Source organism: Pseudorasbora parva, chromosome 11 (genome assembly GCF_024679245.1).
Source record: "Pseudorasbora parva isolate DD20220531a chromosome 11, ASM2467924v1, whole genome shotgun sequence".
In the NCBI taxonomy this organism is placed as follows: Eukaryota; Metazoa; Chordata; class Actinopteri; order Cypriniformes; family Gobionidae; genus Pseudorasbora; species Pseudorasbora parva.
In genome coordinates, this window is record NC_090182.1 from 39,021,809 (window position 1) to 39,037,712 (window position 15,904).

Here is a 15,904-nt window from a genome sequence, read left to right on the forward strand (position 1 = left end):
TTTAAAACGCGCAAATCAATTTTCTGCGTTTCATTCAGCGAATATCCTAAATGAATCCAGTTTTGAATTTTAAAGGTGTTTGAAGAGCTCGTGCACGGTGGAGTAAATTTTGAATACTATTGTTGGACTACAGACATGTTAATACGGTTGTGCCTCCGCCTCCTTCATTCCTGTGCCATGCACGAGAAACACTGTGGCACTTCAGGCGAACGACGCGACGCGACAGTAAACGCTCGCGCTACACTATAGGCGAGGTAGTGTTATGTGATTTACAGTAGCCCCGAGGTATGTGATTTACAGTAGCCCCAGAGGCGCGTGAAGATCTGCGCTGAGACGTGTTTTTTTACACAAAGGCGTTAAAGGTGTTCATTAAAGCAAGGACAGGGTTATGGAGGAAAACATGAAAGGGGACAAATGAAAATATAAATATGCTTCAATTATACCAGGTGAAAGCATCTCCAAAACTGAAGCTCTTGTGGGGGTTTCTAGTCTGCAGTGGCCAGTATCTATCAAAAGCAGTGACAGGGTCATGGGGGGCCAAGGCTCATTGATGCACGTGAGGAGCAAAGGCTGGCCTGTGTGGTCTGAACAGATGAGCTACTGTAAAGTGCTCAAGAAGTTAATGTTGGTTCTGATAAAAAGGTGTCAGAATACACAGTGCATCGCAGTTCGTTGTGCATAGCTGCAGACCAGTCAGGGTGCCCATGCTGACCCCTGTCCACTGCTGAAAGCATCAACACATGTGAGCATCACAATTGGACCACAGAGCAATTGAAGAAGCTGAACTGGTCTGATGAATCACATTTTCTTTTACATCACGTGGATGGCCGGCTGCGTGTGTTTTGCTTACCTGGGGAACACATGGCACCAGGATGCACTATGGGAAGGCAAGCCAGCAGAGGCAGTGATGCTTTAGGCAATGTTCTGCTGGGAAACCTTGGGTCCTGCCATCCATGTGGATGTTACTTTGACAAGTACCACCCACCTAAGCATTGTTGCAGATCATGTACACCCTTTCATGGAAACGGTATTCAGCTGTGGCTGTAACCTTTTTTCAGCTGGATAATGTGCCCTGCCACAAAGCAGGAATGGTTTGAGGAGCACAAAGAGTTTGAGGTGTTGGCTTAGCCTCAAAATTCCCTAGATCTCAATCCAATCGAGCATCTGTGGGATGTGCTGAACAAACATGTCCGATCCTCACAACTTCCAGGACTTAAAGGATCTGCTGCTAACATATTGGTGCCACAGAACACCTTCAGGGTTTTTTGAGTACATGCCTTGACGGTGTTTATTATAAATATAATGAATGGCATATAATTACACTAAAAACTATTAGGCACTAATAACTATTATTTGTTTGTGGTTTCTTAACCTTAACAAAACGTTTTTAGTCCTTGTTACATGTACTTGCCAGTAATAACAGATAGTTTTACATCATTACAAGCAACTAACCAGAAACCAAACCCGAATGCTATTCAGTTGTATAATTACACTACACTGCAAGGACACCTTAAAATAAAGCGTAACAATAAACTTTCTAATAAACATTCATATACTAAACCGCTCAATTTAAAAAATAATGTGGAAACTTTTAGGTTGATTCATAAACTACAGTACTGTGCAAAAGTCTTTGGCATGTATTTTACGCACAGTCGCTCTGGAGAAAACGGTGGCGTCATCAGCTTATTTTTAATTTATCATATAGCCACAATGTGGGCAGATCAGTAATATAGTTAATTCAGTTGAATAACGTAGATCATACAGTCTTGTTCAAAATAATAGCAGTACAATGTGACTAACCAGAATAATCAAGGTTTTTAGTATATTTTTTATTGCTACGTGGCAAACAAGTTACCAGTAGGTTCAGTAGATTGTCAGAAAACAAACAAGACCCAGCATTCATGATATGCACGCTCTTAAGGCTGTGCAATTGGGCAATTAGTTGAAAGGGGTGTGTTCAAAAAAATAGCAGTGTCTACCTTTGACTGTACAAACTCAAAACTATTTTGTACAAACATTTTTTTTTTCATGGGATTTAGCAATCCTGTGAATCACTAAACTAATATTTAGTTGTATGACCACAGTTTTTTAAAACTGCTTGACATCTGTGTGGCATGGAGTCAACCAACTTGTGGCACCTCTCAGCTGTTATTCCACTCCATGATTCTTTAACAACATTCCACAATTCATTCACATTTCTTGGTTTTGCTTCAGAAACAGCATTTTTGATATCACCCCACAAGTTTTCAATTGGATTAAGGTCTGGAGATTGGGCTGGCCACTCCATAACATTAATTTTGTTGGTTTGGAACCAAGACTTTGCCCGTTTACTAGTGTGTTTTGGGTCATTGTCTTGTTGAAACAACCGTTTCAAGGGCATGTCCTCTTCAGCATAGGGCAACATGACCTCTTCAAGTATTTTAACATATGCAAACTGATCCATGATCCCTGGTATGCGATAAATAGGCCCAACACCATAGTAGGAGAAACATGCCCATATCATGATGCTTGCACCTCCATGCTTCACTGTCTTCACTGCGTACTGTGGCTTGAATTCAGAGTTTGGGGGTCGTCTCACAAACTGCCTGTGGCCCTTGGACCCAAAAAGAACAATTTTACTCTCATCAGTCCACAAAATGTTCCTCCATTTCTCTTTAGGCCAGTTGATGTGTTCTTTGGCAAATTGTAACCTCTTCTGCACATGCCTTTTTTTTAACAGAGGGACTTTGCGGGGGATTCTTGAAAATAGATTAGCTTCACACAGACGTCTTCTAACTGTCACAGTACTTACAGGTAACTCCAGACTGTCTTTGGTCATCCTGGAGGTGATCATTGGCTGAGCCTTTGCCATTCTGGTTATTCTTCTATCCATTTTGATGGTTGTCTTCCGTTTTCTTCCACGTCTCTCTGGTTTTGCTCTCCATTTTAAGGCATTGGAGATCATTTTAGCTGAACAGCCTATCATTTTTTGCACCTCTTTATAGGTTTTCCCCTCTCTAATCAACTTTTTAATCAAAGTACGCTGTTCTTCTGAACAATGTCTTGAACGACCCATTTTCCTCAGCTTTCAAATGCATGTTCAACAAGTGTTGGCTTCATCCTTAAATACGGGCCACCTGATTCACACCTGTTTCTTCACAAAATTGATGACCTCAGTGATTGAATGCCACACTGCTATTTTTTTGAACACACCCCTTTCAACTAATTGCCCAATTGCACAGCCTTAAGAGCGTGCATATCATGAATGCTGGGTCTTGTTTGTTTTCTGAGAATCTACTGAACCTACTGGTAACTTGTTTGCCACGTAGCAATAAAAATATATACTAAAAACCTTGATTATTCTGGTTAGTCACATTGTACTGTTATTATTTTGAACAAGACTGTAATTTTAGTGTCCCCAAATGAGCAAGCCAAGCCAAAGGTGACAGTGGAAAGGAACCAAAACTCAATCAGGGCATGATGTTGAAAAATAAACCTCCACTGGCCTATTACCAAACAGTGTATGATTATTATTCTGGCAACATTACAGGTCAGAAATCATATTTGAAAGTTTGAGGTATCACGCAAATGACAGTTAAAAGTAGGAATATTCAAAGGATCGGAGTCATCGCGCCGGATGTACTTACTATAGAGATATGGTTAGAGTTAGTTTCTTATAATTATGGATAATTTGCTGTTATTACTATAGTAAGTTAATGTAGTCACATGTAGCAATGTCACCTTAACAATATAGTGTTACCGCAACTTTAATAAGGAAGCATAAAGACATTGTCAATACATTTCAATATTTTAATGGATTTCAATGAAGCAGTTGCACAACCATCACTATAAGCACCCAAAAGAGACAGTACAAAAATGACAATACCAGCTGCTCAGCAAACTGAACACACATGAACTACTGCCTAGTCGACTAGACAGCTTATCATCAATGACAGGTCTGTAGACTCACTCATGTGGATGGGTTCACATTGGCTCTGGGTAGTAAATGGAAATTTGAGGCGGAATGGGAGATCTGGTCGAGGCAGAATTAACTCAAAGGAAGTCAACAAACATTCAGGACACACCTGAATGTAAGCAGCAGCTTTTATGAGTAAAAAAACATTTGCTAAGACAGACCTGTGGAATGTGACCAGGTTAGTTCTGCTAAACCGTTGCAACTAAACATGTTGGTTGTTTTCTGAAAGCAATTTCAAATGGAATGTAAAACTGTTGATGTTTGCATTACAGGACAAGCTCCACCCGCAGAACAATGTTGAGTAACTGGACCAAACAAATGCGGATACCGCCAGTCATAAGTCTCATCCAATGTAGATGCGATGGAAATCATTGGCGCCAAATGCAGCATTGCACTTTGGGCACTTTCTCTGACGGGTGTCGTAACGCGTCTTCACGCACTCGAAACAGAAAACGTGGAAGCACTTTGTCAAAACTGCATCCTTTACACGTGAATTGCAGCATGGGCACGTCAACCGGGCCTGTAAAACAGAAAATAAGGTATTTAAAGAACATGAACAGAAAACTAGTTCTGGTCTCCCCTCCAAATGGACAACATAAAATGACCTTGTATTCGTTTATTTCTTCATTCAGGATCTCATCTCCATTTCGAATGTTCTCTGCAGGTTTCTTGGCCTTCTCTATCTTCCTGCGCAGTTTGGAAATGTCCTCCTAATTAGATAAAAGAAACATCATGGTTTAAAAAAGATCTATCTACAGATGACCAACAGTATGTATGAGTTGAGTAAAGAATGGTTCATTATGGAGTACTCACCTGTGCACGTCGAGCATTGAAAGACTCTTTCTCTCGAGAAATGCTGTTCTCAATCACCTCCTCTCTGACTGCTCTCAACCTCTGCTGCACCCCCTCGAGCTGAGTGCGCACCTCTTCCGAGAGCAGCACTGACTCCTGTGCCTGAAACACACAGAGAATTAAAGGGTTACTTCAGCGATTAGCATATGGCTTTTTATCAGTAGAAACCCTGGAGTATATTCAAATAAATGTGCTTTCCCCCCTCATATTCTCCTGAGACAAGAGATTTATGCATTTTATTTCTGGAAAAATTCCTCCTATGATGCAAATTGACGATATTTGCATCATAGGATGAATGTTTGCCCAAAGGCTAAAGACTACAGCCAGCAGAGGGAGCCATTTCCGCATGTTTTGAACCCGCGCATGGGGGATGAGAGATCACACTCAGAGCTCAGCTTGCAGCTACAGGCACTCATTTAAACGGAGCTATGGTGAGCAATGTAAGTCTTTTAACTTCTCAAATTAATTTCTATGAAAGTTAAGCTTGCAAAGGCATGAACTGAAACTCGCCAGACTGAACTCGCGTTGTGAATGTATGCCGCGAGTGTAGTCGTGATTACCTCAGCTCTCATCACTCGTGCAGTCAGTGCTCAGTGCTGTGATACTCGCGCGGTGACTCACTCATTATATTGAACGGACACGTTCAGTTTTTAATTGTAGTGTCTTCTCTAACTCAGTCACAGTAATCCAGTTGGTGGCTTTGGGAATGGCCTCACAGGGCTGTGAAGCATTCTGGGAATTGTAGTCTTTCATCCCCATGAGACAAAAATACATTTACTGTCTTTTCTCAGTCTAGAAGGCACCAAATTCAAAAATAATTTCACATTTCTACTACATTAATGACCCAGTTTAAATACAGATTCATCTTCCCTAGCCCTTCATCTTCATCTAGCCCTGAAGTACCCCTTTAACCCTAATACCCTATTGGGGACAAATGTGGGCAAAATTATTTTAATTTTTTAAAAATACTTCCCTTGATCTGAGCGGTACAAGACTTGGCTACTTTTCCTAAGTTTGCCACCTGAACACACAAAAAAAACACACTCGATGCTGCAATGTTAAGTGGGTGAAAAAAAAAAACTCCTTAATTGTTCGTTCGTGGACAAAAATGACCACCCATAGGAATGAATGGGAAAAACTGTAATTTAGAGCATTCTTGATGTTTTTTTGTAAAAAAAAAAAAAAAATTAAATCCAATGCAATGTATATCTATCATACACACAAATGAAGGGCTGATCCTGTACAACATTCTCAACATGGCAAAAACTCTCAATCATACACACACACACACACACACAAACACAAACAGCGCATTCAATGAGCCTATGACAGAGCTGGGCTTTTTTTTTTTTTTTTCAAATAAAAACTCACTCACACATACAAAAAATGATCCAATCAATGATGACAACCAATGAAATGATCCAATCAACCACCTGGCTCATCACCCCCTCGCTCTCTCACGCGAGCACACACACACACACACACACACACAAACAAACAATGCATTCAATGAGCCTATGACAGAGATGGGCTTTTTTCAAATAAAAACTCACTCACACATACAAAAACAAAGAATTGACCATGTTTTTTTGGTATGAACCAATCATCCACCTGGCTCATCAGACTCTCTCTCACACTTACACACACGCAGGCACACTTCAGAGTCAGATCAAAGTGCTACTGCAAGGTGTGTTTATTACTTCGAAACAAAACGTTTATGCAGCATATGCTACCTGAACTTGCAGTGGCGGTTATTTTATCAGTTCACTGCAAGCAGCACAATGAGTAAGTCTGTACTTCCAACAGAAAACCAGCACTGTATGTGGAAAATGCAGAGAATATATCTGCAAAGAACATTCGGTTACAAGTACCTGCTGCCACAAGTGCATGTAAATAATGTAAATAATTATTTTTGATTGTTCTAAACTGTTTGTTCTTACCTTTTTGTTCTTAGCTGTTTTACTTATGTATTGTTATATATATACATTCTTACCCGTTTGGTACTAATTAGTTTTAAAATTAAAATTTGATGTTCTTTCTTTGAATTAAACTATAAATGATCTACTACTTTGTCTTTTCCTTATTATAGCATAGTCCTATTTATCTAAGCATATTTTGGCATCTTTGTATAGTCTCACCTAACACAGATATATATTTCTTCAAATTGCAATTTTAACTTGTGATAATCAAAAACTTCAGAGGTCAAATTCATTTTATACAGTGGTTCACAGAGTTCAGCCTATATGCAGCCATTGAGTACTATACAGCCATCTGATTTAATACCAATATGAGATACTAGATGGCAGTAAAGACACCTCATATTTAGGTTTTAACTCTCAGAACTTAATGGAATGATATTTTTAATGTAGTTAAATAAATATTAAATTTAACATAAAAATAAACATAATTTACATAGAAAATGTGGTACTCTTAGGAGTAAATAAATTCAAATACTGCAAAAATAATTAAAAAAAACACCATAAATGGATAGAATAAATTTTATCGAAGACAGTGATATAACATTTATAATAATTTAAAAAAAAATATCACACCTGAGACCTCCGTGCCCACATTTGTCCACGAACGAGCAATTAAGGGCTGTTAAGTGAACGGGGTATGGGGTTAATGGACGTTCATCAGTGATGTTCTGAAATCGGCGGCTAAGTCCTCAATGTTTTTTAAGGTAAATTCATGTTAGAGAGGTTCACCCAAAAAAAAAAGGTCATTTACTCACCCTAAAGTTGTTCCAGACCTGTATGAGTTTCTTTTGACTGTTGAACACAAAAGAAGATATTTTGAAATATGTGGGTGACCAAACAGTTGATAGGCCCCATTGACTTCCATAGTATGAAGAAAACATACTTTGGAAGTCGATGAGGGTAAGAAACTGTTTGGCTACAGACATTCTTCAAAACATCTTTTTTGTTCAACAGACAAAAGAAACTCATACAGGTGTGGAACATAGACTGTGAAAAATAAAGAACGTAGTGTAGTGACGTCACCCATAGGACTCTGAAGAGCAGTTTTGAAGCGTAAAGCAGAGTCGAGCTGCTCATGCACGTGTCACTCCCGGATGACAGAAAATGGCCAAAGAGCTGGGATGTGGGCAGAGCTGAGGTGACAATATACAATTCGGTAACACTTTATTTGACATGTCATTGTTACATTTCTACATGTAGCTACTGTAGTAATAACAATAAAATAAATTAAGCATAATTACATGCAAGTAACCCTAATCCTAACCCTATAGTAAGTATATGTAGTTACTTAATCTTACTTAACTATATAATTACTGTGTAGCAAAAACACTTTAAAATACAGTGTAAACTACAATTCTAGTTTGTAGTTTTACAATAATTACAATTTAACTAACGGATTTTTTTAGAATACAAGGCAAAGTTTTTTTTCCTTAGAAATACATCTGAAAAAACAGGTTTGTCATATTAGGTTCTGGACTTTTACATGTCAAGAATACACATGTAACAACAGGTGCCGGCAAATACGCACAAAACAAGTTTGCCAAGAAATACGGTGTTAGAGTGTAATGTCGGAAGATTTGCAAACACATACAGTACAAGGAAAGGTTACCGTCTAAGATAAGTGTTTGAGTGTCTCACTGACGGGACCAAACTTCCCCCGTACGTGATTTAAAACGCAAGATAGTAAACAGATTTCAAAACAAGAAGATTTGACTTCACTACGAGATGGAAAGCCTAATTGTTATTTAATTCAGATGGGCTACAGGTTATTTTAATGGTATGCCAAAAAGGTAGTTTTTTACACTATACCAGTATTTACCATAGTTTCAATACAATAATTAAAATATGCAGTATGAAAACGATTTTCAAATAAAAGCATTATCTTTATTATTACCTTTTTTTTTCCAAAAGGGTGGGGTAATCTTATATTTAGATCAATGCGGTAATGCTCTATTACAATTACATTTCTCAACGAGCTAGTGTTCTTGACTTTGAGTAATTTTTGCATTTATTCTAAAATAACTTAAGAATGCAGTAACGACTTTCATTTTTCATGTATATTTAACTGATGTTCAGCCATCCTTTTTAATCGTCAACTTATTTTAAGATAATCAAAGCTCGGGAAACAGTGCAGATGTCATGATGGTCACAAACAAAGAGATCAAATTTCACCAAATTGACTGCTTACTATAAACCCTTACAGCTCATGTTAAGTCATTTCAGGTTTGAATGTGTTGTGACAAAACTGGGATTAATCTTCCCACTAACACCATTCTTTTTTTAATTTAGACCAATTTAAGGCAGAAATGCACACACAAACGAGGCAAGATTTATCATGTGAACACCGTAATAAACCAAAGCATTGCCTTCTCTCTCGTGACTAGGGCTGCACGATAATGGTTAAACTGATAATCACGATTATTTTGCTCGAAATCCTAATCATAATTATTAAATCACAGTTATTCTGTCAAAAAGGGTAATGTATTTATGGCCATTTTACATGTGCTTTACCAACCTACACTTCACCAAAAAGGCCTGTAGGGGGCACACCAACTTCATTTAACCAACTTTGTTAGATGGTAAATCAATAATAACACAAATCGAACACTAATGGTTTTGGTTAACGCTTTGTAATCTGTAATCACATTAGATTTTTAAAGCAACACAAATTAGTTTGCAAATGAGACAAACCACAGATTCAGACTGCCCTACAAATTCTTAAAGCAAAGAACAATGATATTAAAATATATCTCTGGATGGACATTCTAAAACGCTAAATGTGGCTTAATGCACTAAGCAGTGATATTAAAAGACCAAACCCCATAATAAACCATAGGCTATTGTACAGCAAAGCCTACTAATGAAGCCTACTAAGTGATATTAAAAGATAAAATTCTACACAAATTTTTCTGTAAAGTATGCTTTATTAATGTTTACTAAGTTTGGTCTTTCAATGTCACCGTACATGAAGCCACGCTAAGCGTTGTCTTTATAGGAGGAAAATGCAATTAAACGTGTTGCGTTCCTATTCAGGGCTCATCTACTTTTCTGTACATGCTTTAGTATGGAGTTCACTACATGTGGTTTGTTAATAACATGGTCTTATGTACTTAAGCCATGTTAAGCTTTTTCACATTTTCATGTTAAGCATTTTAGAACGTCCCAGTGACAATATCATTTTCAACTGATTCACATTATGAAAACTGCTAAAACCTTTAGGAACTTCAAAAGATAAAACGGCCAAACTCCTTGTTGATTTATGTAATTGTATATGTTCTCTAATTGACGGTGATCTGTTTTCATGAAGTGGGTGGAGTAATATACACAGGTGTGCAATCATTAATAAAAATGGCCGCTGCTCTCTTGCGCAGTGTGCAGGTGGAAAACGTCAGATAATGTCTGAGTTGCAAGTCTTTTATTCCTTCGTCATGTACCGGTTACCAAGCTCTAACTGAGATGGCAGCGCCAACAGGTTATGGGCCCAGTAAAGAGTTTGGGAGCCGATGGAATCGTTTATGTTTTGACGGAGAGGAAAAGAATTACGAGTTGTGGGAAACAAAGTTCCTGGCACATTTGCGTCTTCTGGGTTTGAAATCCACCATATTGGATGACAATGATGGTGAGGAGGTGGAAGACGATGGTAAAAATGAAGAGGCATATGCAGTTCTGATCCAATTATTAGACAACAAGAGTATGTCGCTTGTGATGAGAGAGGCTGCGGATGATGGCAGAAAGGCGCTGCAGATTTTGAGAGATCATTATGCTGGTAAGGGGAAACCACGTGTGATAAATTTGTATACGGAGTTGACATCTCTTCAGAAAGGTGTAAATGAAACCGTTACAGATTACATCATTCGTGCCGAGACTGCCATCACAGCATTGCGAAATGCGGGAGAGACTTTGAGCGATGATTTGTTGACTGCCATGATTCTAAAGGGTTTGCCCGATACCTTCAAACCATTCTCTATTTTTATTACGCAGAGTGATGAAAAATTAACATTTGCAGATTTTAAAGCAAAATTGAGGAGCTATGAAAGCACAGAGAAGTTTGCCATTGCTGGTTCGGGAGAGGACAGCGTAATGAAAGTTAGAGGAAGGGACAATTGGAGCACGAGACTTACCTGTTACGACTGTGGCCAGAAAGGCCATAAAGCCGCGGAGTGCACGGTGGTTGCTGGTGAGCGCGGGGAACGGAGACAATGGTGTAGGTTCTGTAAAAGCGCCTCACATAAAGACGTGCACTGTCGTCGGAGAAAGCGGGATAAAGTGAAGCAAACGGTGGATGAAGAGGAGGATCACACATTTGCGTTTATGGTGGAGCAGGTGAATAAAGTCCCGATTGATGGAGTGGAAATGAAGGGCCTTATGGTGGATTCTGGAGCTACTAAACACATAGTTACGGACATTGAGAAGTTCGTGGATTTCGACCTAAGTTTCAAACCTCAGAGTCACATTCTGGAGCTGGCTGATGGAGAACGGGCCAGTGGTATCGCGCTGAAGAAAGGTACCGCAAAATTGCGTTTGAGAAATAGCAACGGCCGCATAGTGGACATGATGTTGACGGAGGCACTTTATGTGCCATCATTTTCTCAAAACATCTTTTCCGTCAAAGCGGCAATTTCGCACGGAGTGACAGTAATCTTCAAAGAGGGACAGAACCGACTCATTCACAAAAATGGTACAATTTTTGATATTCATATGTATGACAGACTGTTTTATTTGAGTACTGTTCTTAATGAGATTGATGAGTGTAACGCGTGTTATGATATTCAGACATGGCATGAAATACTGGGTCATTGTAATTATGATGATGTGTTAAAATTGGAGAATGTTACAGATGGGATGAAAATTAGAGGTAAAATTGACAGATCCAATTTGAAATGTGAAGTGTGTGTAAAAGGCAAATTTGCTCAGAATAGAAATAGAGATCTGGATGAGAAAGCAAAAGATGTGTTTGCACTTGTTCATGCAGATCTGGCTGGTCCTATAGAACCAGCAGGGAAAGATGGTTTTAGATTTGCCTTAGCATTCACAGATGACTATTCAGGAGCTGTATTTACCTATTTTTTGAAGAACAAAAGTGACACTGCTGTAGCCACCGAGAAATTCTTTGCTGATGTTGCACCATATGGTAAAATCAAATGTATGAGATCAGATAATGGAACAGAATTTGCATCTTCTGTATTTCAGTCATTGCTCAGCAAAAATGCTATTAGACATGAAACCTCAGCTCCTTACTCACCCCATCAAAATGGGACAGCTGAAAGAGCTTGGAGGACTTTGTTTGAAATGGCAAGGTGTATGCTAATTGAGAGTGAATTACCCAAGGAGTTGTGGACGTATGCGGTACAGACCGCTGCCATAGTTAGAAATAGATGTTTTAATAGACGTCTGGGACAAACTCCATACTATCTGATAACTGGAAAAAAGCCTGACTTATCCAAAATGAGAGTGTTTGGGTTAGAGTGTTATGCATACAGGTATGACAAGAAAAAGTTGGATGAGCGATGTAAAAAGGGTATATTTGTGGGTTATGATAAAAATAGCCCTGCTTATCTTGTTTACTATCCAGACACAGGGAGCGTACTCAAGAGTAGACTGGTGAAGTTTGTTACAAAAAGTACAAATGAAAGGGATACTCAGACAGTGGACTATGAGGATGATTTTTTGGAATTCAGGAAGGAGGTTGAAACCTTAGTACCAAAACTGGACAGGCCTAAAGTAAGTCCACAAGAAAAGAAAGTTGAGGGTGAAGTCGGTACAAAGGGTGGAAAAGAGAGTGATCTAGGAACTAGATATCCAAAAAGAGAAAGAAGACCCCCCCCAGTACTTTGCAGATTATGATTATGAGGTTAAAGATGATGCAGATCAGCCATTGACTATTGACTATTGCTATCGTGTTGCATGTGATGTTCCCCAGACGCTGAAGGAAGCATTGGGCTCTTTAAAATCAGAGCAGTGGGTTGAAGCTATGGAAGATGAGATGAATTCTCTGAAAGAGAATAATACTTTCACAGTAACAACACTACCAGAAGGTAAACGGATAGTAGGGGGGAGATGGGTTTATGCTATAAAGGAAAATCCTGATGGGAGAGTATATAAAGCCAGGTATGTGGCAAAGGGTTATAGTCAAGTGGCAGGTATTGATTATAATGAGACATTTTCACCTACTGCCGATATAACTTCAATACGTGTGTTAATGCAGCTTGCAGCACAATATGATTTGAAGTTACATCAGATGGATGTTAAAACTGCATATTTGCATGCTCCTATAGATTGTGAAATTTATATGAAGCAACCTGAAGGATTTGAAGTCGAGTCAAAAACAGGAGAAGATTTGGTATGTAAGCTCAATAAATCACTGTATGGTCTGAAACAATCAGGACGAAATTGGAACAAGATGTTGCATGATTTCTTAATTGAAAATGATTTTGTCCAAAACACAGTAGATTATTGTGTTTATAGTAAACAAACTGACAAAGAAAGAGTCATATTGATTATTTGGGTTGATGATCTCATCATTGCAGCGAGTAATGATCAAATACTCAGAGATGTGAAGGAAATGTTGGGGATTAAATTCAAAGTTAAAGATCTGGGAAAACTTCGACATTTCTTGGGCATTGACTTTACGCAAGAACATGGTAAAGTAAAAATGAATCAGGAAAGATACATTTTAAAATTTTTGGAGAGATTTGATATGACTCACTGCAAATCAAGGTCAACCCCATGTGAAATCAAAGTAAAATTTGACAATGATGGTGAACCTGTTGACCCAAAGAGGTATCGAGAAGTGATTGGCAGTTTAATCTATATGATGACAAGTACTCGCTCAGATTTGAGCTTCATTGTGAGTAAGTTAGCACAATATCTAAGGGCACCAAAAGAACAACACTGGGTGGCTGCTAAACATGTGTTGAGGTATTTGAAAGGTACAGCAGATCTGGAATTATGTTATAAGAGAACTGATGTAGATCTGAAACTTGTAGCTTATAGCGATGCAGACTGGGCAGCAGACTTGAATGACAGGCATAGTATTACAGGCTACTGTTTCAGTTTGTCTGGGAATGGACCTGTTATTTCTTGGAAATCTAAGAAACAACAAACTGTTGCTTTATCCTCATGTGAAGCCGAATATATGGCTTTATCAGCTACTGCACAAGAAAGTGTGTATCTGACCAATCTAATCAATGGAATGGACAATGTACTTGAATATGCACCAGTGACTATTTTTGAGGACAATCAGGGTGCTATTGCACTTTCAAAGAATCCAGTGTGTCGACAAAGGTGTAAGCATATCGATATAAGGTATCATTTTGTTAGATCTGTACTGAATGATGGCAAGATAATTCTTCATTATTGTCCTACAGCTGATATGGTGGCAGACATATTAACAAAATCTGTGTCTAAAGTTAGGATGGATAAATTTATGTGTTTTTTATTTGGAGTGTGAAGAAATGCATGTATGTGATGCACTGTGTTATATTCTGTCAATTTAAGAACAAGTGGGGGTGTTGATTTATGTAATTGTATATGTTCTCTAATTGACGGTGATCTGTTTTCATGAAGTGGGTTGAGTAATATACACAGGTGTGCAATCATTAATAAAAATGGCCGCTGCTCTCTTGCGCAGTGTGCAGGTGGAAAACGTCAGATAATGTCTGAGTTGCAAGTCTTTTATTCCTTCGTCATGTACCGGTTACCAAGCTCTAACTGAGATGGCAGCGCCAACACTCCTAATATTATTTCCAATAATACTAAATTAGGTTCATTTTCCCGATTGAATAGTCACATCAATGGCAAAGGTGCTTTTATTCTGCAAACAGTAAGGTGGAGATCCGTACGCATTTGTTGAAATTCATCGCTGAAGGTTTGATCATGGCAGATTTAGTTACACAAATAGTACAATAACAAAGACTGGCTGTATGACACTTTCATTTAAGTAGAATGTCGCTGTGGAGAACGCTGAACTCAAGCGTACATTTTTACATACAGTTTTTAGATCATTAGCGCTCCTTCCGCAGTTAGAGGGAGCACGTGCAGAGTTGCCAGATTGTAAGTAAAACACTGGGAAGAAAGTATATCCTTTTAAGGGAAAAGCTCCATTTAGGGGATTTAAGCTCTTTACATCTGGCAACCACAAGCATGACTGCTAGTGGAGGCTCATTACCAAGGACAACCCCCCCAAAAAAACACGTTTTAAGAATAAATTACAAGCGGGCCAATATTGTGATGATTATTTGAAATCGATCGAGAGAACCAGATATCGTTATCACGTAATCACGTATCGTAATCATGCAGCCTTACTCGTGACCTCCCCATTCATGCTTAAATCTCTTTTTGGGGTCTATTAAAACTAAATGTTCTATATGTACCTTGCGTTTGTTCATCTCTAAGGCCTGTGTGCGAAGACCCAGCTCCCTCTCTGCAGCGCTGATGGTGCCCTGCAGCAGGCGCTCTTTCTCTTCTAGCTTCCGAACCACCTGCAGCTGGGCATCCACCTACAGACAGAAAAATGACATTTTGTGTGCTGTTCTGTTTCATATCATTTAAGTCCTGTCAGTTTAAACATTCAAGCAAGTTTAAAGTATTCAAGCACAATATGGCATGTGAACAATTAATTCAGTTCTCTTTCTTGATTTTTTGTGCATGAACGGACACACACTTGCAAAATTATGTCGAAATACCCTGCAATAAGTCTTTCGGATCACATGCATTCCGAACCATTAGGCCTGGTCCGTATGGATCAAAGAACAGCTATGATCCCTGCTTTCTTGACATGGCACATCCTGCGATGTGACTATAGTGAATGCACACAATGCAATGTCAGTGCTAAACAATATATTGTGCAGCCCTAGAGCTGCATGATTAATCGTAAAAAAATAGCAATCTCAAATCAAACACCCACACAATCTTATTCCTAAGTGACAACGATTAGTCTGTCTATTAAACCTTTGACAAGTAATAAGATCACAGCCGGACATTCAGATCTGCGTTGGCGATGATTCAGAGAGAGCCATTGTCATGTGCAGGTATGAAACAGCTTCTTCAACTACACAGTAAAAAATGGGTGGGTGAGAAAATAAAGACGTAACATGCTAGCTAAGTTATTAAAAACACA

At 38.8% G+C, this 15,904-nt stretch overlaps 1 protein-coding gene across 2 annotated transcripts in view; it reads right to left on the reverse strand.

Annotated features, from left to right (window-relative positions):
* Positions 1-3,775: 3,775 nt before the first annotated feature.
* The window catches only part of rnf20 (ring finger protein 20, E3 ubiquitin protein ligase), a 33,404-nt gene continuing 21,275 nt past the window's right edge, over positions 3,776-15,904 (reverse strand). For both annotated transcript variants that reach the window (XM_067457900.1, XM_067457899.1), the window contains exons 19-22: positions 15,159-15,284; positions 4,769-4,909; positions 4,561-4,665; positions 3,776-4,475 (exon numbers count right to left, since the gene is read on the reverse strand). In XM_067457900.1, the coding sequence (XP_067314001.1) occupies positions 4,299-4,475; positions 4,561-4,665; positions 4,769-4,909; positions 15,159-15,284 (549 nt within the window). In that variant the 3' untranslated portion in view covers positions 3,776-4,298. The remainder of the gene's footprint in view (positions 4,476-4,560; positions 4,666-4,768; positions 4,910-15,158; positions 15,285-15,904) is intronic.